This window comes from Acanthochromis polyacanthus, chromosome 20 (genome assembly GCF_021347895.1).
Source record: "Acanthochromis polyacanthus isolate Apoly-LR-REF ecotype Palm Island chromosome 20, KAUST_Apoly_ChrSc, whole genome shotgun sequence".
NCBI lineage: Eukaryota > Metazoa > Chordata > Actinopteri > Pomacentridae > Acanthochromis > Acanthochromis polyacanthus.
In genome coordinates this window covers 20,795,677-20,821,471 of record NC_067132.1, presented here as the reverse complement: position 1 = coordinate 20,821,471, position 25,795 = coordinate 20,795,677, and the positions used below count along the sequence as shown (strand labels likewise).

The following is a 25,795-nucleotide window of genomic DNA, read 5'->3' as shown; positions in this document are numbered from 1 at the left end:
ATGAGAATAGATCAGGTGTGTGGAATGGGACTCTCACGTGGACCCGACCACAGGGGAGTTGGCTGAACATCGACTGTTTTCTGGCTTTCAGACCTGTTGTAGCAAAAATAAATCAATCAATTTTCAAGTAGAAAAATCAAGGCACTTGGTTTGTATTGAGCAAAATGTCGGTGCTCTTTATGCCATTAAATCTCCAGCAGGTCAAATGTTTCCATAAATCTTTATTTAACTTTCTGTTGAAAACAATGGCTTTGATATTTACAAAAGAGGTTAAATAGCTGAATAACAGATATAGGGAGGGCCTGAGTCTGGAGGCTTTGGTGGAGAATATATAATTATCTAGTTCCAGGTTTAAAAGTTGCCTCTGTGACTCAAAAAGAGCAGAGTTTGTTTTTTTTGTTGCACATGCTCGGGTCACACAGCATCCCAGATAAACAAGAAGCAAAGGTTTTCTCAAAAGGCAGGGAAGGGACAGAGGAGCTAGTCTGTTTTTGTTTTTTAGCTCCTCGGGTAGAACATGGCGTATTTGGACGTCCGGAAACCTAACAGGTCCCTCATCTCGTTGCGAAACTTGGACAGATCTTGACGCAGGTCGTTCAGGTTTTCCACCGTTGCCTGGTCTGTGCTCTGCATCTTCTGTCTTGTGGAGGTCAGGTAGCGGTGAACCAGACAACACATAATCTTCTGGTAGTTCTCATCTCGCTTCTGCTTCAGGTTCTTCCACTCCTGGATGGAAAGGACAGGGAAGGAATTCAGACGGATGAAAACATACTGCGCAAACCACAGATGGTCATTTGTTTGAGATTAGAGGAAGAGATTAACTCTCTGAAACTCAAAACCTGTCAGCGTGTTGGCAAAATCGCACCATTAAAAACAGAGAAAAACATCAGATTTTAAACTTTTTGAGTCCTTCTCACGAGTTTTGTTGGAAGACAAACCATATCTAATCCTGAAGTCATTTTACTTAATAACGTGGTAAAAAAAAAATGTTTAAAAAAAAAGTTTGTCCTAACTGGAGGCAAAAAAAATAAAATTACACCATTTATCACAGCCACAAACTGTAAAAACAAATCAGATTTTTATACTTTAGCACAGTCCTTGATCTACTCATTTCTGATGTTCCATTCCATTGGGAACATTATGCTTACAATTATGATATTTTATCAAAATTACTTTATTCTGCATTCTGCATTAAAAAAAGTCAAACCTTTCACATAGACCAGATTATGTATAACACAAAAATGCCACATCGATTTATAGGAATTTTAGCTGAACCGGGTTGAACTGCAGGCAGTGTTTACACAGAGCAGAGAGGATACAAGTGTACTAACAAATGAAAAATCTAAGTTGTAAAATATCTATAGTGTGTAGTCACCATTTAGTCACTTGAAAACATGTAGTTAAAGATTGTTAAAATTATAATTAAAGAAATTCCTCAGTTTTTTTCTTTACTATTTCTATTAAAGCTGCACTGTACTACATCGCTGACATTTCTGAGTTCTCTCTACTTCTTGTCATGGTCGTGCTGCTTCCATACAGGTGTAAGACTTCATATTGCTGTGAAAAATGAACCCACAGTGAACAAAACTGTGACAGGAACAAAATATGCTCGGAAGCTGGTGGGGTTCAAAGGGCTAAATTCATCAGAAAAAATCATCGGAATCACAGTTTTCACAATTGCGCGTAAAACCACTACAATATTTACGGTCGTGACAGTTTAGTTTCTCACCTTAAGGCTATTCTGTCTCTTCACTTTGCCCTTTGAGGTGTGTGAACAGATCCACTTGCTCATGCTGGTCAACAAGTAGCAGACGGTCTTCGGGGAGGGCAGGATGTTGAACGGCGGGGGCAGGGTACACTTGTCATCGAAGTAGCTGAGCCACAGTTTGGCCCGAGCAAACTTCCACTCCTTATCCTCGTGATTCTACACAGGTCCAAAAGCCAACAAGAACATTAGGAGCACATGAAAGAAGGGAAACTTTCACACACTTTCTCACTACGGGAGGAATCTTGAAAATGCAAAACCACCATTTCTGTGGAAATCCTTTGGGGAGGGGGGTTGTTGTGTTTAGTATAATCAAGATGAAAAGCAGTTGGTAAACGGAGCAAAAAATGAAAGAAACCATTTAACATCTGTGCAACATTTCAGGGTGACTTAGAGCATAATTGAATCTTAGCAGTAAATGAAAACAGTTGCAACTTTGAGATCCAAGATGAACTGAAATTGGCCTTGACGACACCGAGAAATGTCTGCGCTAGAGAGTTTTTTCGCACTTACCGCAATTTGTCTGAAGCTTTTATGGAGCATTGCCACCAGCAGCTTGGTCAGCACGATAACCACCACGATGTTGTAGGTGCCGATGATCATGGCACCCACGAAAGATCGCAGCTCCTCCGTGTAGCTGATGCGGGTGACGAAGAGCGCAACATGTGCCAGGGAGAAGATGTACCAGAACAGGGCGTAGCAGGTCCCCATAAACCTGGAACAACAGGAGGACATGCTAACTGGCATTTGGACCACACATCTGTTAGCATTTCATAATATGAGCCAAAATAATCCTATTGTGCAGCTAAAAGACTCAAAAGTGAAGCTGCATCAGCTGCACAAGATGTCAAAATAACTGCAGGAGACGAACAAGCAAGAAGAGACAGGAGCACTTTGTCAGTTGTGCAGATTTAATTCCATAGCCTGACATTTGGGTACAAGACTGCCTTTGTATGAGCTCGAAGATGAGGCAACTGTGGTCATATGTAAAGCTGAAAGGACAGTCAGATGTGCCAGTCTGTGCAAAAGGTGCAAAATGCATAAATGTGTGTGAGGGTGGGCGAAGATGAAAACAGAAATCATGAATGTGGGTTACGTGCAACTTCCACAACCCTGTTATTAGGTTTTATAATATATAATCAGGGACAGGAACAGTCTCCTCTTTGATGTTCTGGATGTGATTCCTCTAATTTACAGCATGTACCACTATTCTCCCCTCACCATGGGACTTTGAGAGCATCTTTAACAGTTTCCACTCTATTATTTGTGTCTATTAATGTATGTCCGTTGTATTTTTGGAGTTTTTACTCGGACAGTATTTGTGAATTGAAAATAAAAGGGTAAAGTTGTTCAGTCTGTGAAAACTGTAAATATAACAGCAAGTACCTATAAAACACTGATATTTCCAGTAGACAGAAAAACTGTAATTTTACAGTCACATATTGTAAAAGAATTCATTACTATTTGTAAAAATAAATTTTTTTAATGTGGATTTTATGTACAGTTTGGACCTGTTTTGTTGTTGTCGTTGTTTTTTCTTTTACAATCAACATATAAATCAATACTGTTTTATCTCTATCAACAAAACGTTGGAAAATTGTAAAATAACATTACGTAGCTTTTATAATTTTGATTAGAAGTGATGTTTCTTTTAAATAATGACATGTAACTGTAAAACTATATTTTTCCTGATTTAAATACAGAAAAAATGGTGCTATTTTACTGTAAATTTTGTAAAAGTACTAATTAAATACCATTTATTAAAATACTGATATCAGATGTGGACAATATTTAGAGTTTTGAGCTGTTTTAATTTTACAGCTAATATGTGAGCAAATACATTTTCTGTTATTTTACCAGTTGTTGTCTGTAATTTATAGGAAATATTTGTAAAATAACAGTAAAGTGTTCATAAATTACAGTTAAAAACTGGTAATTTTTTACAGTGTAGTCAATACTAGTTTAAGGTCATGTGGGCTGTGCTTGCTGTATAGTTTTTATAAAGAATTCTGAAAGAGTTTATTTATTGTAACCGCCTTTTCATATATATCGGATGTTTTTATATTGTGTGATTCTTGAATTTTTTTTAGCTCTGAAGACAGCATCCTTGAGCCAAACCATCAGCTTATGGAATAAAGTCTATGTAGTGTACAGTTTTGCGAGTTTCTTCCAAAAAATATATATTCTGATAACATCACGCTGTACAATCTCCACAGATCATGGGTCAGAACAGCCGTCAGAAGGTAACCAGCTGTGTTTATACAACTCTTATGTGTAAATATAGAGCCTCAAACATCCCTCAACAAGTGTTCTGACATTCATCATTGACGTCAGCAGTGTCTAAAATGACAGGCTGAGGTTTGCCCATACGTGTGGAATGCATCATTGCTCTGTTGCTGGCAGAAGATGCCCTCGCAGTCCTTGGTTTGATTGCTGGCTGGGTCTTTCTGGTCTTTTCCATAGAGCTGAGTGAGTCCAATGGTGAAGGAGAATAACACGAGCAGGAAGAGGCCCAGAAATTTCCCAAACTCCTGCAGCATCTGACCCATGGAGATCTAACGAGAGACGAAAATTTCTCTGTTAGTCTGCTTGACCTAATCCTGTAAACACAAGTCATTATCCAAAATAACTTGTTTTTCTAAGGGGCCGGAAAAGTGTCTGATCTGTACAACATTTGACTGATTTAACAGTCAATGTGGACCATTATTCATGCCAAGTAAATCAAAGTCGCACATGATTTTAGGACACAAATTAAATTCATCGACAGACTGGTTGAAGTTATTTGCAGAGTTAGTCTAATTAGATTAACTGACTAGATTTTCTAGATTCTCTATTCAAGTAGGTTTTGTGGATATTTTTTTTAGCTTCCTACACTGCATAAATTGGAACCAGAAATATAAGAGATCCTTTTCTCCCTGAATGTCTGCCATAAAGTCGAACTGATTTCAAGAAAGAAAGAAAGAACCTGGCAGCGACTACTGGAATTTCAGAGTCACAGAGCAGGATAACTCACATGATAAGAATTCAGTCTTTCTTTTGAAATGACATTGAAAGCACACATGATGCAACAGTTTCAACAGTAATATCGAGTCAGGTAACCTCAGTTGTTTTTCGTTTCATCTGTCGTACATTTAGAATCAGCTTCATTTCTGTTTCCTTCAGCCGAATGTGTGACCTTCTAAGTTTGTTTTCGGAATTTTTACGCCTGCACTTTCTTTCAGATTCTTTTGAAACTTGAGTGAAATGGCTCGATTTTGGAACTCTTTCTGACTGCTTGCAGCTTGTTTCTTTTCACCCATGTTCTTGTTTAGCGGTGACTCCCCAGGGAAGTGGAAAAAGCAACACATTCTGGCAGCTGCAGTGCTCTCACCCTACCTGAGGGAAGGCAGACAAACATGGAGGAAGCCGGAGAGAGGGCGAGGAGACAGAGAGGGTCTTCTCAGCCCATTGGAAACCCACTATTTATATACCTGAGCGGTTTATCTGTTTACAAGGACATAGAGATGATCAAACAAGGTCAGAGCACACTTGGTCTTCCAAAAGAGAAACAAACATGCAATGTGCGGCGTGACGCACTCGGCCTGCACCTCAAGGTGAAAGGCGACTGCAGTGTTTGTGCAGGCAGCTTGTTTGAGGAGAGGGTTTCATCCATTAGGGTGATTCACTCTCTTGTCATATATAAATCCCCCCCCGGGTATTCCTCTGCCACTTTGAACAGGTATAATTTAGGAGCAGAGGGTGTTCCCTGCTAGCCGAGCATGACAGGTAGCCTAAGTTAGTTACTGTACAAACAGAGCAGGAATGTAGCAGGTCAGTAGCTTCTAACCTTTACTGGAAGAGGTCTAACGCATCTGAAGCACAAATAAATCATCATTTATTTGTACTTGAAATCCAAAGGCAACACTGGATTGTTGGGTTTTCTGTTCGCTGTTTATTATTCCTACGGTCTGTGCCTTACTATGCTAAGTGCTGTGAGATGACATATGTTGTGAAAATTGAACTGAATTAAGCAAAATTGAACATGCAAATGGACAAATATACTTCCCTCAGACTGTCATTAAACTGTTTTCTATGCAGTGATTCAAACATTTACATGCAAGTTATTGAAATGTTAAACTGATAAACCTTTCAAGAGCAAGACTTTTACAGATTTGGGGGTAATACGAAGCATTTTTTCTTTCCCAAAGGATGTAATTCCTGTGAATTCAGCTCAGAATACCTCTTCATTGCTAACTTTATCTCCAAACTTAATCTCTCTGTGCTCTGGAAGTATTTCCTGCTCTCCTTGACTGACGGCAAAGACCCCACCGAGGGCAAATCCTTCTCACATGAAGCCGTTCTTAAAAGGCCCTCTGGCTGTTCATCCAAACCTCAACATGCAGGAACCCAGCGGATCACACTGCAGTAAATACTCACAACATACAAATTTGTATGTGTATGAGAGCCCATTTCTCTCCAACAGACTCATGTAGCCCAGTGGAGTATCAATTATGGCGGGTTCATTCCATCAGTGAGGTTAAGTCTGGGTGAGCTGATACATTCTTTCAGTCACTCTTTCCAAACATAGCCGGGGGGGGTTCCTACCAGGCAGAAATGTGATCTGGACTGGACGGAATCAGTGAAACTTTCCTTTACTGCAGCCCACATAGCCCTGACTCACTGTCTGTGTGTCGGTCTGCCCGTGTGAGTAGGAGCTTGTCTGAGAGCAACTGGATTTTGCACACTGGCCCGCTCAGATACCACGAGAGTGTGGAAATGTGTGGGTGCATTAGTGGAGAGGTGTGTCTGCCATGTGAGCGCGAGTGAGCGCGGCCACGAAACACACAGCCGCATCTATTTCCAAAGCTAATAATTTTTCCATCCCGGCCAAGCCAGACAGTGATGTCACAGATCCAGTGAAGGAGGAAGCAGACGAGGATGGGGGGAGGAGCACAGAGATCGTAGCCGAAAGCTGCTCATTAACGATCTACAAAAGGACCCGTAGTGTTTTATAAGTCAACCGCTAATAGCACCTCGACTTAATGACAGGAAAGCATCCTTACAACTCCAGTGACCTCACCGCATACCTGAAGGCTACTTTACGTAATAAAAGTCGCACATGGGGGAAAATTTCATTCTGAGAGACATCCAGCTAAAACGTTGGCGGGCTTCATGATGTCTCCTTGCCAGCTGGCTGAGGAAACATACTATCATGATGCCATAAAAAGGGACACCTATGGGACTGACCTTGTTAAAAGACCTGAGTGGAAGATATACAAACCAGATTTTTGGGTTGTTTGGGGAAGCAAACACGAGAGAAATGTCCAGTTCAGCCAGATGAGGTGCTGGCTTTTTGATTTCTTTCTTGCGTAAGATGCAGAAGTCCATCTGTACAACTGTGCTGCTCAACTTATTTAACCTTTTGCACAAAAACAAGAAAAATCAGCTAATTCTGGATGACACTGCCAGCTAAGTCTGGCTAATCAAGCAAATCTAATACAGCTTTCCCAGGACTCAGAGGAGTTCACTAAAGACTCTTTCCTTGGACCTTTTAGATTTTGTGCTACAGTTATGTTGGTTGTATTCAAGATATTTGGTATGATATTGTCAAAAAAAACCAAATCTATTCTTTTGATTTCAAGAACCCTTTTATTGGCTTAGAGAAGAATGAAAAAAAATCAACAAATTATATTAAAATAGGTCCAAAAGTGAAGAAAATGCCATGACAAGTTTCACATTTAATGACAAAATCCACTTAAACTTTATTCACATGCAGCCAAATTTTTCCTACGGCTGCAGTTCAGATTGTGATAGAAATCAGCCTAAGATCCAGTAAAAAAAATGTGTTGCAGCTGCATATAAATGAGCTCCTCCAGCTTTTAAATATGCATAAATATTCTGAACAATCCTTATTGTGTAAAGTAAATGCAACTATTGATGTGGATGGTGATAGTCAGACTTAGATGCATATGGCAGCTAAGAGGAAAAGCTTTATAATCTTGTGTTCAGTTTGTTATGAGCATATTATCACAGCAGAAGACATCCGTCCACTGCTTCTATTCACCGTGCTTGTGCTAAATGGTTATGATGATGGTTATGATACTGCTAGGCACAGCTGGTGTGATGTTTAGTGTGGGCTTGTCCTTGAGTGTTCGCATTCAGTGAGAGAGGAAGAGAGTGGGTGGTAAGTGTGTGTGTATGTGTGGGGTTAGAGAGAATGATAAAAAAAAAGGGAAACAGTTTTATAATCATTATATAACTATTAGGTCATTTTTTTCTTATCCAAAAGGCTTTCTGGATACATAACTTAACACCCCCGGGGAAGACAGAAAAATCTTTTTGCTGCATGTCTGGTTTTAGTCTGGGTCAAAGCTTTAATTCTGAAGATGTCAATTTCGAGTCACAACATCACTACTTTTGTAGTCCAAGCAAGTGTTTTCCTACCTGTAGTGGCCCCAGTATAGAGCTGGTGGTGTACATGAAGAAGAGTCGCAGGTAACTCAGGACGTTGGCGAAGGCAAACAGGCCTTCAGCCACCAGGATGGGATGGAAGGCATCCCAGTTCTTTCTGTCTTCCTGGGCATTTTTGAACTGCAGAAAAAGCAAACACACTCAAGATATACACAAGTTGGTAGCAAACAGCCCAAATTCTTCAGTCGTCTAAAAGGATAAAGCTTGTAGACCTCATAATTTCTGCTCTATGTTGATATGATTAGGAACATCAGGTGTGCCAACTCATTCTTGATTTGCTGATTAGGCCTAATGAATCCTATATTATAGTGCGTATTCACAGATGTATCCAGTGGCTGGCTTTAACAGGCAGACATGATGTTCATATTGACCTTATTGGCTAACATTTGGCAAGAATACAAATAAGCGTCAAAAAATTCTTTAATCCTCTGAATCCCAGCAGTTTTGAAGCATTTTTTGTCACATTTTTACTCACTGTGAGCTCATTTTTCACCATAACATAAAGCCCTGCACCTCTACTGAAACAGCACAACTATGGCTAAAAGTATAGAGAACTCAAAAATGTATTTTGTGCAGCTATGATGCCATGAATCATAAAAAAGACGTTCTACAAAAAAAAAAAAAAAAAAAAAAAAAAACGGAAAAACTGCAATCAATATGTGCACCACTTATCCAAGTGTGCACAGGTGTTACCAATACTGGAAAAAACAGTGACTGTAAACACTATAGGTATTCTACTCCTTATAATTTTTTCTAGATTTCCATAATTAGCTTCAACCTGCTCAGCACAAGCACAGTCTGCAGTTCAGCTGACAAATCTACGAATTTTTGTCGCGTGACTCTGGGTCTCAGCTGACTCACTAATGGCTTCTTTGCTGTTCTGAGGCGTGCAGAAATATTTTTGTTTATTTACAAATAAACAAACACACAAACACTTCATTTTTAGCATTTAAGAAAAATATAACAAGCAGAATGACGTGATTTAAATAAAATTTCACAATTTCAAGCTTAGATGTTATTCATTCTCCCAACAAAAACCACGTCACTCGTGATGCATTCAAGGACCATCTGAAAGTTGCAGACCTGATGATTTATTCTGTTATACAGTCTCTAACTTGGACAAACGGAGTAAATTTTTAAAGATAAAGATGCCTTTCAAACTTGCTGCTTTTGAGGTAAATTATGATTTAAATATAATGTTAAAATTAATGATTGATAGTTTTTTTCATCAGTTAGAATGTTTGTGCATATTTAATAATTCTACATAACCTAAGGCCCAATAACAGAAATGCTGCCAATTAAATTTCTTTCTCAAGACCCTCAGTGGGGCAAATTACACCTTTATTATTATTACTGATGCATCAGTGATATCAAATACCTCCAATCATCCCTTTTCCAAACTTTAACTTGGGCTGAGATCGATTAAATACCAACACCTGCATGGGAGCAAACAGTTCATATACAGGATGATGAACTACTAGTGCTACTCAAAGAAAACCGAAATATACTTTCTGACTGCAGAGTCTTTTACTGCTTTGAACCAGCAGTGCAAAAGAAGATCTATTCAGTTATCTATCCTCTAAATCCAAAAAGTGTGTGCAATGTGCATACCTTGCTATGAGCAACAATCTTGAGGGCAAAGGTGGCCAGGTAAAGGGAATTCATCACAAAACTCAGCTGGTTCCTCGACTCTTCCAGAAAGTCTTCCAGCCCCACGTACCACAGACGCTTTACGTCCGACCACACCATTCCTATAGGAGAGCAGGAATTTATCATCACGCACACACCAGTGGAAAAAAAGGCGTTTTACTGTCATCCGCCACATTTCAAAATCCCTTCCAGATTCAGCCATAAGTCACCTCACAGAGGGAGCCCTGGGGGAACAGGAATGTATGAGACAGAAATGTGAGATTAATGTGCTGAAAATGTGTCATCTGTGGGATTTAGGGAGGTGTGTGGAATTTAATAAAGATGGGGCGTTTGTGTCTTCTGGTTTCTGTTCATCAATCATTTCCATTTTTGCGATCTAATGTAGAAATCACAGCACTCACAGATGGCGAGAGACACATCATATACATGCATGTAACCCAGCAGACAGTCACTCACAGCCTCACAGAATCTGATATCCCCATTAATGCTAAGCATCTCACTCTGGGGAATGACAGAATGTAGGGACCAGGAGAAAGATGAGAAGAGGAGGGAGCAGCGTGGGAGAAAAAGACAGAACAATGGAGAGCAAGAGGAATGAAAAGCCTCCGTTTGACTCTGTCTGAAGACATCCGACACATGTAGGAACTGTTATCACATCCTGATAACACCACTCACGAGGACGTCTGCAACCTCGTTTTTCTTATTTAACTCATCTCAGATCGTGTGTTGGTGCTGCAGAGCCCCTGAAACCCAAAATCTGCACCACTGCACCACATCTTGCAGTAAAAGCTCCTTTGAAATTAGGCAACTTGACAAAAAGAAAATGCTGAAGTTGGTGAAACTGATTCCTTGATGTTGCTCTTTTGCAGAACTTAAGGAGTGGTTCCCCCTCTAGTGGGCTATCTTAGTCCTTAGAAAAACCTTTTACACCTATGCCTAAGTCTCAGCTGCTGCCAATGCACACAATAAACTAATGATTACCCCACAACAATCTTCATAACATTGAATAATAGAAGTGGAATGCTTCTCCATCTTTTTTATAACCTGTCAGTTGCAGTTACCGGGAAGATTTATCAACCTGGCAGTGAAAGAGACACAAGCACCGCCAAAGAGCTGTGGATGTGATGTTGTGTGTCTGGTGGAGAGGCATAGGATGCTGCAAACATGAGACAAACATCCCTGCTGAGAAGGGAGGGTCATTAAAGTGACTGAATGTTCACACTAATAGTTTCCTGGCGAACAGAGTCAATTTCAAACTGTCACAATCCAGCCCTCCTCTGAAAAGAGAGCTGGTGTACGGACATATTTCTGCAAATTTATGTTTGCATGGATGTGCGCGCGAGGTTCAGCGATACAAGCACTCAGGATGGGCCACGGGGGAGAAAGAAGAAGCTGCGGCTCCTTTGTATACAGCTCAATTAGAGGCAGGACTGACAGATTTAATCCAGTCAAGCCAGGCTTTCAGTCATTTAGCATAGAAACGGCCGTTTGTCATGTAATGCCTGATAGAATTATGGATACAAGATACTGGACTTTAGCCAGACCATAACAGGAATCTCTCATATTCACTCCACTATGCAAGGTTACTGTATTAAATTCTGGTTTGCAGGATTGAATTCTTACTCTATTTTTAGTTCTATTGCATGCATTAGCAGAGAGATAATTTGTCAATTATTGAAATCTGACCTCATCGAAATCGATATCATTATACTAACATACAGTACACATAGCATGCATATCAATGTGTTATGTACGAGGTAAAAAGCTGACCTATGATCCAGAGGATGAGCAGGTAATCGATCATCTCCAGCGCGGGTCCCATTGTGTTCTGTTTGCCCTCATTGTAAACCAGAGAGTACAGGTTGAGCAGCAGCAGGAAGGTGAAGTAGGAGGCGCTGTGGATGATGAACTTCACAAAAGGCGTGTGGATTATCTGGCCGACTCGGGAGCGCGGCACCAGAAGGTAGCAGACGGAAAGCAGCGGCCAAAGCATCGCCACGCTCAGGACTGTGGCCATCTTCAGACAGGTGTGTTTGCGGCGGTAGCTGGCCGTCTCTCCGAACCAGACGGTGTTGAGGAACTGCTGACAGTTGGACTGAGCCACGAACTGGAAAGTGAGAAAACCACAGATAAAAGAATGATGTGAGGATGCAAAAATTAACAATGTGAATTAACAGATTCAGTGAATTTTTGTGACAAACTGATCAAACTTGATCTTCATGAGCTTGAAGGAAACATGTACATTTTGTAAAATAGGCTCATTCAACTACTTGCAGGGACTTAATTTAGACAGGAGGTTGATAAGACTCACATGTCAACAGAAAGTGGAAGACGGCTAAATTAGCTCTGTCCTGAGGTAATAAAATCTGCCTACAGATTTCTCCTAACTAACCTCAAACTAGCTAACTCCAAATAGGTGGTGTTACGACCAAGGGGCAACCTCTGGGGCTGAAAAAAGCAGCTTAAGGCAAACTGCAGTTCCTCAAATAACCAATAGGGCCTGGCTCCAAAATTGAGTCAATCCCCATAGACCTCCATGTTAAAATGTCCAACTTCACAGCAGAAATAAACATGTTTTTTGCACTGTAAAAACGATGATTTTGGTCTATATAGCTATGTTTTATGTCCATGGGAACTGTACAAGTGAGAAATTTAATGTAACTTACTCTTCTGAATAGTATTCCAGCTGAAAACTATTATGCATAATTAAGGAAGCGGTCACTATGAGAGACAGGTGGGTGCTGTCACAGGGCAGCATAGGGCCCAAAAAGGTTTGCATGAGCGGCTACAGCTCCACTCAAACTTCACCTCTTCGCTTTTTTCAATAAGCCGGGAGTTTCAAAGGCACTGCCAAGCTGGCGACAGTCAGAGCTGCCGTACTGAGCTTCAAAATGCATCAGAGGGTTCTTTTGTCTGTCAGTCACACACAAAAGGGATATTGAAATGCAAAAAAAAGCGAGATTATTACATCAGATATTGCAGCATGAGTCGGCATTTTAGTGAGATGGCATTTCTTTCCCCCCATTTCTTTTCTACTGAAAAAAAAATACATAAATGATAATGGAAATTTTGCTGCAGTCTGAACTAAATCAAAGAATGTTCCTTTATGTCTGGACAGTATCATATCCATAGCTCCTGCACTTTAGACAATGCACCTCAGACATGGCGACACTGCAATTTAGCTAATATTTTGTAGAATTGTTCAGTCCTAACACACCCTATACTACTGTCCCATGTGTTTTCTCTTTAAAAGTCCAGAGTTTGTTTACTTTGTCTGACTGTGTGTGTCCCTTCCAGGTTATGACTGGCGTTTATAACTCTAAAGCTGTTTGTAATTTTTACTCAAAGCTACACTAATCAGCTGCAGGCCATAGCTTTATACTGACTGCACAGACACGAGAGGGACATCAGTTTTATGTTGTAATTCTCAGCTACAGAGCCAATAAGCTCATTTAAAAACGTCCTTTGTTTTCCTAAGTGTGCATAATTCGGACTAAACTACACAATTTAAACTGTTCACAGAACACAAACAATAACTGCAAGCACAACTCTATGGAACATAATAGAAGAATTGTTATGGTTTTCACTTTGACAGGGTCTATTAGTAAGAGAGTGTATGAAGCAATTCCACTTATTAACAGCATACAGTAGAACGATTTGTTCTACAGAAAGGAATAAAGAAAAACATGTTCTCTGCAATAAAATCCAACCGCAAACATATATTGTGGGCCAGACAGTAAATGACACTCAGGAATACCTGATTAATTCTCTCATGTGTCCTTCAGAGAAACCTTGTCAGTGGTAATTCTCCAGCAGGAAGCATTATACTACCAGCTGTATGTACATGATATACGAGGCAAACATTTCACACATTGCTATTCCGGCAGTAAATTATCCCACAGCTTCCAACTTGTAGCTTTAGTTTGTCTTTAAATGTCTTCGCGTAAAGGAAGCACTTTATGCTGCCTAACTAATTTTTCCCAAACATAAGTACATGGTGTGCTGGGGCAGATGTTAAATCTGACATGAAGAACAGAGACCATTAGCAGCAGAGTGCTATTATTTTCTCCCTACAAGCCTGTCCAAATTTATCCGACATAATTCCCTCGGACCACTTATGCAGCAGATCGACTTGCTGCTGATGCTGCAACCAACGGCTGCAAACATGAACTATCTAACCTCTTTTTGGTTGTACTTGATGGCGAGTTTGAGTCGGCTGAGGTTCATCCGCTCCTCCAGTAAACCTCTCTTGTCCACGTGATCGTCGCTGGACGTGTGGTTGAGAATCACTTCTAGTTCTCGAGAGTTTCGAGCCTGAGCCAGCAGGTCCTTGGCGAACATCTTGCACTGCTTCGCCAGTTCCTCATAGTCGTTCCTGGAACAAAGGAATAAGACACAATCAGAGCACAAGAAGCTATTCCAGATTATAATCAAGAGGGTTCGCGATATCACTGTGAATGCATTTGCAAATAAATTAGACAGATGTGCGGCTGCTGACTTTACCTGAACTCTACCTCAACAAGGCTGAGCTCCTTCAGGTCTGCGCTCAGCTCAAAGGCTCTCAGTATTGGATCCTCCTCAGTCAGCATGATGAGAGAGGGGCTGGCCAAGCATCGGTAGATATCAAGGCGGAACCTGACAGACGAAAACAAACCGAAACCAGGTGGTTAAAAAAAGGGGGATTGACGAAAATGTAAAGAAAAAAAGAGGATGGCACAGATAGGAGAGAAAATGGAGAAACATTCAGTCCTCTAGCTGTTTCATTTGTACCTGTTCTGACCTCCATGCTGTTTGCCAGCCAAGCTGCAGACTGATTCATTTAGTGTACTGTGTGGGAGGCTACACTGCCCTGCAGAGAGAACAACGAATGGCCAGCAGAGGAGATCAGAAAAATCTCATCTGCAAGTCCAAGATGGTATCTGAAACCAAGAATTACCACTTCCCGGAGGAAGCGCTGCCGTTTTTGTTGCTTTCTCCTAAATTAGAGTTTGCATCGATTTCGTATTGTGTAAAACCACTTGTGAAAATACCAATACAAGCTCTCTGTGGCCAGATAGGTGGAGCTTGGTGATAACAGAGAGCATTAGGAGTCCTCTGAGGGACACAGAGGGAACTGTGAGCATTGGGGTAACTGTAATTCAAATGGCTGAAAGCATTCCGAAAAAGCCTGTGATCTTAAATCATTTCTCTTCAGATGCTGAATATGACAGTTGTGAGCTTATGATCAAAACAAGCGGCTGAAATGTTTCACAAGAATCCTTTCTGAGCACTTCACTTGACGGAACACATGATTCACAGCTGTTTTGAAGCTCCCGCATACCAGAGGAAGGACCAAAACAATCTGGAAGACAAAAGTGGCGATCCAAGTGCAACACTAAATATCTGGTTTCAGTCAGTGGGAGCTTAAAGCTGACACCACTTCGACATTTTCTGGCTCCTGTACCTGGAGTGTCGTAAGCTGTCCTTCTTGTTTTTAGCATTGCAGAGCGTGCACTCGCAGCCTACAGCGTGAGGCCGGGGAAGTGAGATGTCCTGCTTCAGGAGCATCGTCAGGATCTCGTAGTTGTTCCTGTGAGCTGCCAGGATGACCGGAGCCACGTCCATGGTGGTGGAATACTCCGGGTTCTGGATCCGCTGCATCAGTTTCTGAACAAAAAATGGGATTACTCAGACAAAAAAAGCAAAGAAATGAGTCATTATGTCATTCTGTCATTTGCATCTGCGGACTTGAAAGAGGTTTCTTACAGCCATCGAGGGCTTGGAAGATCTCCTCGGCCTGTGGTTGAGGAGGATGTCTACAGCTCCGACCACTTCGGAGTCTATGGCCACTAGCAAAGCATCTGTCGCCTACAGACAAAGTATGGTATCATTTTCGTGGTGTTAATAAATAAAAAAAACAAGCAGCACAGTTGAGGATAGTTTCCCCCTCAGTAAGCGTGTGTTGGTTACCTGGCAGCCATGCTCCAGCAGAAGCTGCAGGATGTCTAGATTCTCATTCTCAATGGCGATGGTCACGGCGTCTCGTCCCAGCACGTCCACGCAGTTGATGTTGAGTTCGCCGTGTCGGTTCTCCTCGAGCAGCTTCTTCACCATGTAGTAGTCACCTGAGAAGCAAAATGGCTTCAGCAGATTCAAGTCAAATCTACTAAAGGGGCTAAATATGTTCTGGCACAGTTTTGTGGCAGGCACTCTCACAGCACGGGCTCAGCTCCAGCAGCCCTCTTCATCATGTATAACAATAACAATCTCCCTCAAAGGTCACTTTCTGTTGTGGAGCCATGTTTAGAGAAGCTTTATATGGTCACAGTGGCGGTTACTGGCTTGTGCACCTTCAGCCTGCACAATGTTCTCAACTTATCAATGAAACATTCTCCTCCCATCCCACTGGTTGAGAATACCCATGCCTCTTTGCTATTCTACACTTCTGCTGCAAGCGTGTAGTTTCTCCTCAGTCCTTCCCAAGTCACGGAATGAAAGTTTTAGAAGGGCAGACCAAATATATCTTAACCCCCATGGGCAAATTTCCATAGTTGAGAACGTTCAGGCAGCTGTGAGAGGTATTCAGTGGAAAAAATGTGGTTTGACTGTACAGGAATGACCCTGCAAGAAACATCCCAAGGTGTTAGTCATTGTGCATGTTACCTACATTACATACAGGCCTCCTGAATCAGACACAATGCCCCAGTAATTCACTAATCAGTAAGCCTGGGATCATAAGCATCTTGCATAAGCACCATCATGAAAATAATGGGAATATTAATGGACTTTGTGTGAAATTTGAGACACAATTTCTGCAAACCTTTCTCGCATGCCAGCAGGAAGAGCTTCTCATCTAGTGTCGTCTCCTCCTTCACTTCTCTCACGTCCTTTAAGGCCAGAAATTTGTCCGGAGAGGAAGCGTCCGTGCCCTGGTACAGAGCTGCCATTACAACGGAGAGCGAGTACGGCCAAACACTGATGTGCATCCCACTAAAAACCTGCGACTCTCACACAAGAAAGCCCGTCACACGCGATGACATGGGAGGAATCCGGTTTTGTGGTTGTCCTTTGCAGAGCAGCAGAGGTTTTAAAAGCGTCGTCATGAGACTAAATCAATGCCATCAAGTGTTGTTAGAGCCGTCGCATCTCCGCTGCCTCCGTTTGCGGCTCTTAAGGCGCCTTTTTTACGCACCGAATCGCCTTAAAGTTCGTTTTAACGCTCGCAAGTGGCGACTGCGGTGCCACAAAACGACGCGCTGCCTCCCCTCGTCGTGTTTACATTCACCATCTTCTCCCTCCACATTGCTGGCTCCTGGGGATCTTTTTTGGTCCTGATGCTGCTGACGAGGCGGCTACTGCGCATGTCTCCTCCTCCACCTGCTTGCTCACTTCGCAGGCGCAGAGCCGCGATGCTTCGTGGTTACGTAACAGTGCAGCTTTGCACTGGATGCTGAGACTCAGATCTGTGTCAACATTCACCAAAAATACATTTTATGCAAAGCTGCGAGCCCTGGGCGGAGGTTCCATTTGGATATTTGGGGCGACACATTAAGCAGTGGTGAATAAACACTTCATTTTCTGTACTTGGTCAGTTTTTACGCACCAATTTGCACCTTTTTTCATCAGTTTAGGGTGAAAACTGAGACATAAGACTCTAAATATCAGTATCATTTGCTATATTACTTTCTCAATAAATTATTCAAAATCACTTTTAGCATTGTGTGCAACTGACTGTGCAATACTTCATCACAATGTGCAATATCTCATTATTATGTGCAATATTTCTTTTTCATTTTATTATTAATTCATAACTTTCTATTCTACTTTACTTTTATGGTACTTATTATATCTTTTTAATGTGTTGTACTTTTATCTTATTGCTATTCTACTGAGCACTGCATTTATTCTTGTGTTATTATAATTTTTTTCCCCTGAGCAACATCTGGCTCTGGCTAATGAATGAGCTCATTCCTAAATGTCTTTATTTGTACAAAGGAAAACACAAAATGCAGGCATCAGGCTCAATTCAAAGTATAATGCAATACATAGAGATTACATCATACTTTTTGCAATGACTCACATCCTTGCAAAAAAAAAAAGACTGAGAACTAAGGATAAAAGAAGACAAGCATCCTTTGTATTACTTGGCAACTTTAAATCATTTTTTTCAAAAGACTTCTGCTTCTGTCATGCTCGTTTGCTTTTTGAAATCTACACCTATGTCTGTAGTTTATGTAGATGACATTTCTGTCACTGCGTACACACATGCAGCCCGAAAATCTGCCTGTTGACCCTGAAGGATTAATTATGCAAACTGCATTCATACATATTTTATCAGTGCACCTTAAGGTGGTACACAAGCATATAATCAAAACAATGTGACAATAAAAGGAAATAACAGCCGTGGCTTCTGATCTCTGCAGGATGATGTGCCTATATTGTGTGCAGACCGGCTACTTTCGCATTAGTTAACGTGGGCATGCTCATGCAACCGATACACGTGCATGAGTTGAGGTTTGCTGCCTGTGGATACTGCAGAGAGGCGAGTGATATCTAAAGGGAATGCATATGGCCGATGCACAGCTCTCCTCTGGCTCTGACAGCTGCACAAACGCAACTCACTCCTCCACAGTCGGTCTGCAACACTGACCAGACACCAGCAAACACCATATAAATAACAACAGAGCAACTGAGATTTTACATTCAAGCAGAACACATTCTTCCAGCTTCCAGAATATTTCCAATTTTGCCCAGTGGGAGTCATCTAATATCGACTTAAATGAAACTTTAATGCCACACAGGGACTCATGCAATTGTTCATTCAGTACTGGGAGGCAATGAAGAAATAGAATCAAAATTAAAAAGGGAAAGTGAAAAATGTCAGCTGAGATGGCTGAGATTATCAGGTCCTCAAATGTAACAGTAAATCAGCCCACACATTGATGGAGCTAATCAAAGGAGGAGTGGAAAACCAGCTCTTCAAACAGGTCTGATGATAAAAAGCCAAAAACATCTATTCGAAAAACATGGTCAAACCTTTAAAATTGTTTGGCATCTTCCATCTTTACAGCATGACTGCACACACTTATCTAAAAGGGGGACGCATTTTGTAACGCAATGAACATACTGCATATCAATATTCTGTCCTGTCTTGAATTCATAATGACTCTTTGCTCTTTTGGTAATGACATGCCCTTTTGCAATTTATGAAAAAGAATTATATGAATCTAAGAAAAATATTATACTAATAAAGTAAGTAAATCCATATTTTCCATCCGGTAATTAACATTCATAGTGGAGCTCATAAATTTAATGATCGTTTAAAAATAAATCTCTTCCCATTCACTCAATTTCTAACTAATTATACTTGCACGAGTGAAATAAAGGTCCTGTAGCTGCACTTTATTAATACAGAATCCCAGAATGACTTTTGGTGAATTAAACTGAACCAAACAACATTGCAGGTGGAGGGTATGGTATACAGACTGACATTTGAAGCTGGATGCAGGAATTAGACTGTTACAGAGGATCAAAATTTCAGTGTATAGTTGCAAACTGAGAAAGATCGCTTAAGAAAGAAGGATAAAATCAAATTCGACCCTTTTCCTGAAACTGACAGACATAAAGCCTGATTGATTAGCAGTTTTTCTCATAAGTTCAGTGAAAACAGAACACATTGTCAATAATTCATCGACTCAAGACAGGCCAACAACAGAAGTTTCTATTGAATATTCTGCATAAAGGCACAATTTTGCTGGTTTTTCACAGCTAATAAGCATTTTTATTGCCTATTTTGTGGGCATAACTTAAAAATGACAAAGCTACATATATACACTCAACAAAAATATAAACGCAACACTTTTATTTTTGCTCCCATTTTTTATGAGATAAACTCAAAGATCTAAAACTTTTTCCACATACACAATACGGTATCACCATTTCTCTCAAATATTGATGACAAATCTGTCTAAATCTGTGATAGTGAGCACTTCTCCTTTGCTGAGATAATCCATCCCACCTCACAGGTGTGCCATATCAAGATGCTGATTAGACACCATGATTAGTGCACAGGTGTGCCTTAGACTGCCCACAGTAAAAGGCCACTCTGAAATGTGCAGTTTTATCACACAGCACAATGCCTGACCCCCCCTCCTAATCAGCATCTTGATATGACACACCTGTGAGGTGGGATGGATTATCTCATCAAAGGAGAAGTGCTCACTATCACAGATTTAGACAGATTTGTGAACAATATTTGAGAGAAATAGTGATATTGTGTATGTGGAAAAAGTTTTACATCTTTGAGTTCATCTCATTAAAAATGGGAGCAAAAACAAAAGTGTTGCATTTATATTTTCGTTGAGTGTATATAATTAATATATGTGTTGGTGGTGGCTGCACAGTGGATGTAGTGGTTAGCGCTTTCGCCTTGCAGCAAGAAGATCCCTGGTTCAAATCCCGGGGTGGGCCTGGGATCTTTCTGCATGGAGTTTGCATGTTCTCCCTGTGCATGCGTGGGTTTTCTCCGGGTACTCTGGCTTCCTCCCACAGTCCAAAAATGTGCTGAGGTTAACTGGTTACTCTAAATTGCCCGTAGGTGTGAATGTGAGAGTGATTGTGTGTCTGTATATGTAGCCCTGTGACAGACTGGCGACCTGTCCAGGGTGTGCCTTGCCTTCGCAGTGTCAGCTGGGACAAGCTCCAGCACCCCCCGCAACCCTAGTGAGGATAAAGCGGTGAATGGATGGATGGATATGTGTTGGTAATGTTAAAAAAAAATCTGTTATGAGTACTTTTGAGATTTGGTAACACTCCAGCAGAGGGCAGTCTCCACAAAGGCTTTGTGCTGTAAACAGCCGCATTGGATGAGTACAACAAAAAGAACATCTATACAGTTAAGAAGATCAGCATCCACACTCACTTCACATCACAAGAGAAACTTTTCACTGTACAGCCTGATAATTCATAATACATAAAATCTAAGCTCTTTGGAAAGATGTCCTGTGAAGCACAGTAAATACGCTCTACTGTAACAACAACAATTATTCATCAGACTGTTGCTGACACAATATACATGAAATAAAGTACAATAAAATCACTACACAATGCCACAAATTCACTAAATCTCAATATGGATGTTAGGGGCCCGTGGGGTCAAAGGGCTCAACCCCTTTTTTATTCAATCTGTTTTCGCCTTTCAGTTGTGCGGGGCTGTAATCCCAAACACGCAAGCCTCTTAGGAAAGATGATTTTCAATCTGCAGAGCATGTGGTTTCCTCTGTTCAAACACATGGCCTTACAGCTTCCCAGGACTTGCCAGTTCCTGGTGGAACAGCTGTCAAACGTCACATTTCAGCTGATTCCACTTGAGAGGAGAGCCTGTCATCTGTTGCTGACTATTTCCAATACGTCCAATGAAAAATCATGGCCATGTTCTACAGCCCTGCTTTGTTATTTATTTGGGTTTTAATATTTTATTGCAAAAAAAAACGTTCCTGAGGTAATCTAACCACAATAGATGTTTTCTATAGTATGTGTATGGTATCCCTCTAAATAATAATAGCATTTTTCTGTATGGTATGAGCTGGGTTTTTTCTTTTTCTTCTTATAGATCTGGGCCACCCTCTTGAGGCAGCAGTGGGGAAAGCAAATACAGTTAATTTAAAATATTGATTCTTCCCTGCAGTCATGCACTGAGAGAACACTCATAATATAGGAGTAAAGACAGGACATATAATAGAATAACAATTTAAAAACGATGGCTTTAAAGCAACAGTAATGTTGAAGAAAAATAAATGGAATTGGCTGCTGCTGTGTCTTTTCTGAACCAGAAAATCCTGCAGATCCCTCCACCTGGTGATGCCCTAAACAGCGGGGTGGAGCGCGGGTACATGGATGCAGACAGTGAGGTAGATCTCTCCGAAACATAACAACAGCATAATTTTCCACAGTCTACCATTACTGAGATCTGTGGGAGCCACTATTGAGGTTGCAAAGAGACGGACGGGCGGCGCGTCCAATGGCGCAGCTCGCTGACGCACGACGCCATGACGCGGGCCAATGCGCTGCTCGAGAAGGCGGGCCTTTCTTGTTGTATTCTGATTGAATCGGACCAGTTTGTATTAGTTGGACGAGCGGAGGAAGCAGCGACGGGGAGGGAAGTGTTTTAACGCTGCGGATACGGCCAGTCCACTGCTCCGTTATGGCAGATGCGGAATGATTTGAAGGTTCCGCCGCGACGCGTGAAAATCGTGACCGCGTTCTCCGTCTGCGATGCCTGAGTCTTGCCAGGCTGCGTTCACAAGGATGCCTCAGATGATAACTGCGCAGGGATGCCTCCGCTGAACATGGACAAACAGGGCGTCTGTTACAATGATGAAGGCTTCTTCCTTTTTGTTTTGAACGGGGGCCACCCACGGAATCACTGCAACGCTCGCCATGGACAACTTTAACGCTCCTCTCATCCACCGTTCCCATGAAGAACATTGCGCAGTGCAGTGAAAAGGCGAAATCGCGTTGTGGCTTTCGAACTGGTGCTGAATATATTACCTAATCGGCTCTTGTTCAACTGGGTATAAATTCCCAGTCCAGCGTATACACACACTACAGAGCGCGTTGGTGCATTGTCAATGTAAAGAGCTTTGTCCAGTGGTGAGAGCCACTCTCCGAGGGTACAGATGAGAGGCAAACAATATCATCCACCACTGAAGTTGACAGCGCCTTGGGAGAAGGATGCTGGCTTTGGGAGGAAGCTTAAAACCTACAGGAATCATACCAAGATAATAGCACAGCCAGGGATCGTGATGAAAGTGCTCCGCAGGAAGAGGATTGTGTTATTTATGGCCTATTTCTTGCTGCTGGTCCTCACTATGCTTAACCTGGCTAATTATAAATGGACTAAAGAGCCACAGCAGTGCAACCATCAGATGAGGAGCACCACTTATCAGAGCAGATCTGACATTCGCTTCCTGTACAGGCCCTCTCTGGCTAAAAAGAGACAGCTTATCTACGTTCTGACCACCTGGAGGTCGGGCTCGTCCTTTTTCGGGGAGCTTTTCAACCAAAATCCTGAAGTGTTCTTCTTGTACGAGCCGATGTGGCACATCTGGCAGAAACTGTACCCTGGCGATGCGGTGTCTTTACAAGGGGCAGCCAGGGACATGCTCAGCTCCTTGTACCGCTGTGATCTGTCTGTTTTCCAACTTTACAACAGCCCCGGGGGCAAGAATTTCACCTCCCTAGGACTATTCGGGGCCACCCTGAACAAAGTGGTGTGCTCCTATCCCCTTTGCTCAGCCTACAGGAAGGAGGTGGTGGGGATGGTGGATGATAAGGTTTGTAAAAAGTGCCCCCCTCAAAGCCTTAGACTGTTGGAGGAGGAGTGCCTCAAATATAACACTATAGTCATTAAAGGGGTGCGCATTTTGGACCTGAACGTGCTGGCTCCTCTCATGGAGGATCCTTCGCTGGATTTGAAGGTGATACACTTGGTCAGAGACCCACGGGCCGTGGCCAACTCCAGGATCAAGTCCAGACATGGCCTGATAAGGGAGAATTTACAGGTGGTCCGCAGCAGGGACCCTAAACTTCGCAGGATACCTTTTGTGGATCCTGGCCACAAAGCCAACAAGAAGGACGGCTCAGACTACCACTCCATCGGAGCCATGGAAGTGATCTGCGACCGCACCTCCAAGACTCTGAGGACTGCCTTAAACCCACCCAGCTGGCTGAAGGGGAAGTACATGGCCGTACGGTACGAGGACCTGGTCGACAACCCGGTCAAGACCCTGAGGAACATCTACCGCTTTGCCAACCTCACCACGAACCATGACATCGAGTCGTTTGCGTTGAACATGACCAGCGGCTCCAGTTCCTCCTCTAAGCCATTTATAGTCTCCTCCAGGAATGCCACACAAGCTGCTAGTGCATGGAGAACAGTGCTCAGCATTCAACAGATCAAACAAGTGGAAGACTACTGCCACCACGCCATGTCTGTTCTAGGGTACGAAAGAGTGAGAACAGCCGGGGAGGCCAAGGACTTGAGCAAATCACTGCTGACACACTCCAAACTGTGAAAACATCCTCACCACCAAAGACCTTTTAATTTAATGTTCATTTCTTTTTTGCATCGAGTGCCGTTTCCTCTTCTTGTGGAATTAAAGCTTTACTTTCAATCAGTGTTCGAGGAGCTCCACTGGCCACATTTTGGAATGTATCATGTTCCCCTCAGTTGAGCTGCGGTCGTATTTGAAGGGACCACTTCTTTTCTACTGGAACACTGGATGTGTTTGACAATGCAAAGGCCTGAGAACAATGACTTGAAAAGTGAAGCTGCAACTATGAGAGAGAAAAAAAAGCAACTGTATAATTCATGTATCTTGTTATGATGACACTTTAAAGTGGATGTTTTGGGGTTATTTTTGAATGTTCAAAATCTTACAAAAAATTTTTCAGTCTCCATACTGTCTGTAAAAGTGAAAATAGTGGATGAAAGGAAACAAAAAAAAAAAACAACTGATAGAAAAAACCTCAGCGCTAATGTTTATTTGTAAGATCTGGTTGAAGTCGGAGACAATCAATGAATCGGTTTGTTGATGTGTCATCATAGGTAGAGGCGTCATCAGAACAGCAGTAGTGGTATTTCTAGATTTTAAAAAACACACACAAAAAAAAAAACAGGGGATTTCTTGCTTTTTTTTTTTTATTTTTGGTCACCGAATCCTCATAGGGTGATATCATGCACTGTGGACAATGTCATAACTCTGGAGCTGCAAAGTCTCTCTCAGTGTCAGTGTGAGCAGTCTGTTCTGCCATTTCAAATGTTTACAATTGCTTGCTCTTATAAAAACACATGATCTGGGAATATTGCATTGAGTAAAGTTCACAGTTAACAAGACAGCTGATGCATCTGTGTTTCACATCGCACACAATCGTGGTCAAAACTAGAGCAGTGGTTCTCAAAGCACAGTGCGAGAGGCAACACTCACCTGAAAACTCCTGGATTTAATCATTATTGTAATGACTAAGAATGTAATGTTATTGTTATAATTTTTTCCTTATATGCCAAAACATACCTTAGTTTAGTGAGCGTGCCTTGTCCCTCCATTTGAGAACCACTGTGCTGGAGTGATGCCATACATTTGATGCTGTTTGCTACATAATTTAAAGGTGCCCTGTGGAGTTTTGTGGTAAACAAAGTAGCTGCTCACATTCAGTATTATTCTGTAAAAAGAAAACAAAAAAAAAAAAAACAGCATGTGCAACATAAAAGGCTACCAACTGTAACTGCAAAGTCAATTTTTCTGTTTAAAACCTTCCTAGTTTACTTCCTGGCAGTCTTCTTCTTCTCCATCTTTGCTGGCACGCTGACAAGAGCGCCACCCGTAGATCAGTGGCAGAAATGTGTATTACACCACCTGCATGAAGATTCTTGTGAACAAAAATGAACAAAATGGAGACATGCAGCTACAAACGCTGCTACACAGCATTGGTGACGGTTAAAACACTCCGCAGGGCAACTTTAAGAACATGACCTGAAAATGCTATGGGGAACAGTCGGAGACAGCGAATAATTATTTCAGTCACTTTTTAATTTCAAGTTTGTGATACACAACTTTAAAGAAAATCTCAGCTAGCGCACAGAATGGTAACTTCAGTAATTTAAAAGGAATGTTTTGTTTTTTAAAGAGGGCTTGTATGAAGTATTAATCCATAGCTGATGTGCTGCCTACAGTAGATGATGGCTACAATGCCCCTAGTTAAGAGAAAAGGATTGGAGTATGAGCACACAAGCTCATTAATGTACTGATGTGGACGAGGGCAGCAGCAAAACCTTTTAAATTCAACTAAAAATAAGCTGTTTGTGACATGGAATGGAAATTGTTGTATTGCCCTCTTCAGAAACCTGCTATGTAAGTGTGTTTGTGATACAGCAGCATTTTAACATGTTAG

At 41.7% G+C, this 25,795-nt stretch overlaps 2 protein-coding genes across 2 annotated transcripts; one reads left to right on the top strand and one right to left on the bottom strand.

Moving 5' to 3' along the window:
- Positions 1–201: 201 nt before the first annotated feature.
- On the bottom strand, positions 202–17,211 carry trpc1 (transient receptor potential cation channel, subfamily C, member 1). Its single transcript, XM_022207286.2, has 13 exons — positions 16,665–17,211; positions 15,815–15,969; positions 15,611–15,712; positions 15,309–15,511; positions 14,369–14,500; positions 14,045–14,240; positions 11,636–11,972; positions 9,827–9,966; positions 8,189–8,335; positions 4,136–4,320; positions 2,279–2,480; positions 1,730–1,924; positions 202–726 (listed from the first exon to the last, which is right to left on the bottom strand). Exons 1-13 carry the CDS (start codon positions 16,828–16,830, stop codon positions 499–501), a joined length of 2,388 nt encoding a protein of 795 aa, XP_022062978.1. The 5' UTR covers positions 16,831–17,211; the 3' UTR covers positions 202–498.
- A 4,736-nt stretch (positions 17,212–21,947) lies between these two features.
- On the top strand, positions 21,948–24,740 carry chst2b (carbohydrate (N-acetylglucosamine-6-O) sulfotransferase 2b). The gene has a single exon (XM_022207312.2). It carries the CDS (start codon positions 22,522–22,524, stop codon positions 23,917–23,919), a length of 1,398 nt encoding a protein of 465 aa, XP_022063004.1. The 5' UTR covers positions 21,948–22,521; the 3' UTR covers positions 23,920–24,740.
- Positions 24,741–25,795: the final 1,055 nt, after the last annotated feature.

Coding starts and splice junctions, on each gene's coding strand:
- trpc1 (XM_022207286.2), bottom strand. CDS start 16,830: ATGCACATCAGTGTTTGGCCGTACTCGCTCTCCGTTGTAATGGCAGCT. Junction 9,967..11,635: donor GCTCATCCTCTGGATCATAG/GTCAGCTTTTTA, acceptor GCTCTCCTATAG/GAATGGTGTGGTCGGACGTA. Junction 4,321..8,188: donor CTATACTGGGGCCACTACAG/GTAGGAAAACAC, acceptor GTCTCTCGTTAG/ATCTCCATGGGTCAGATGCT.
- chst2b (XM_022207312.2), top strand. CDS start 22,522: ATGAGAGGCAAACAATATCATCCACCACTGAAGTTGACAGCGCCTTGG.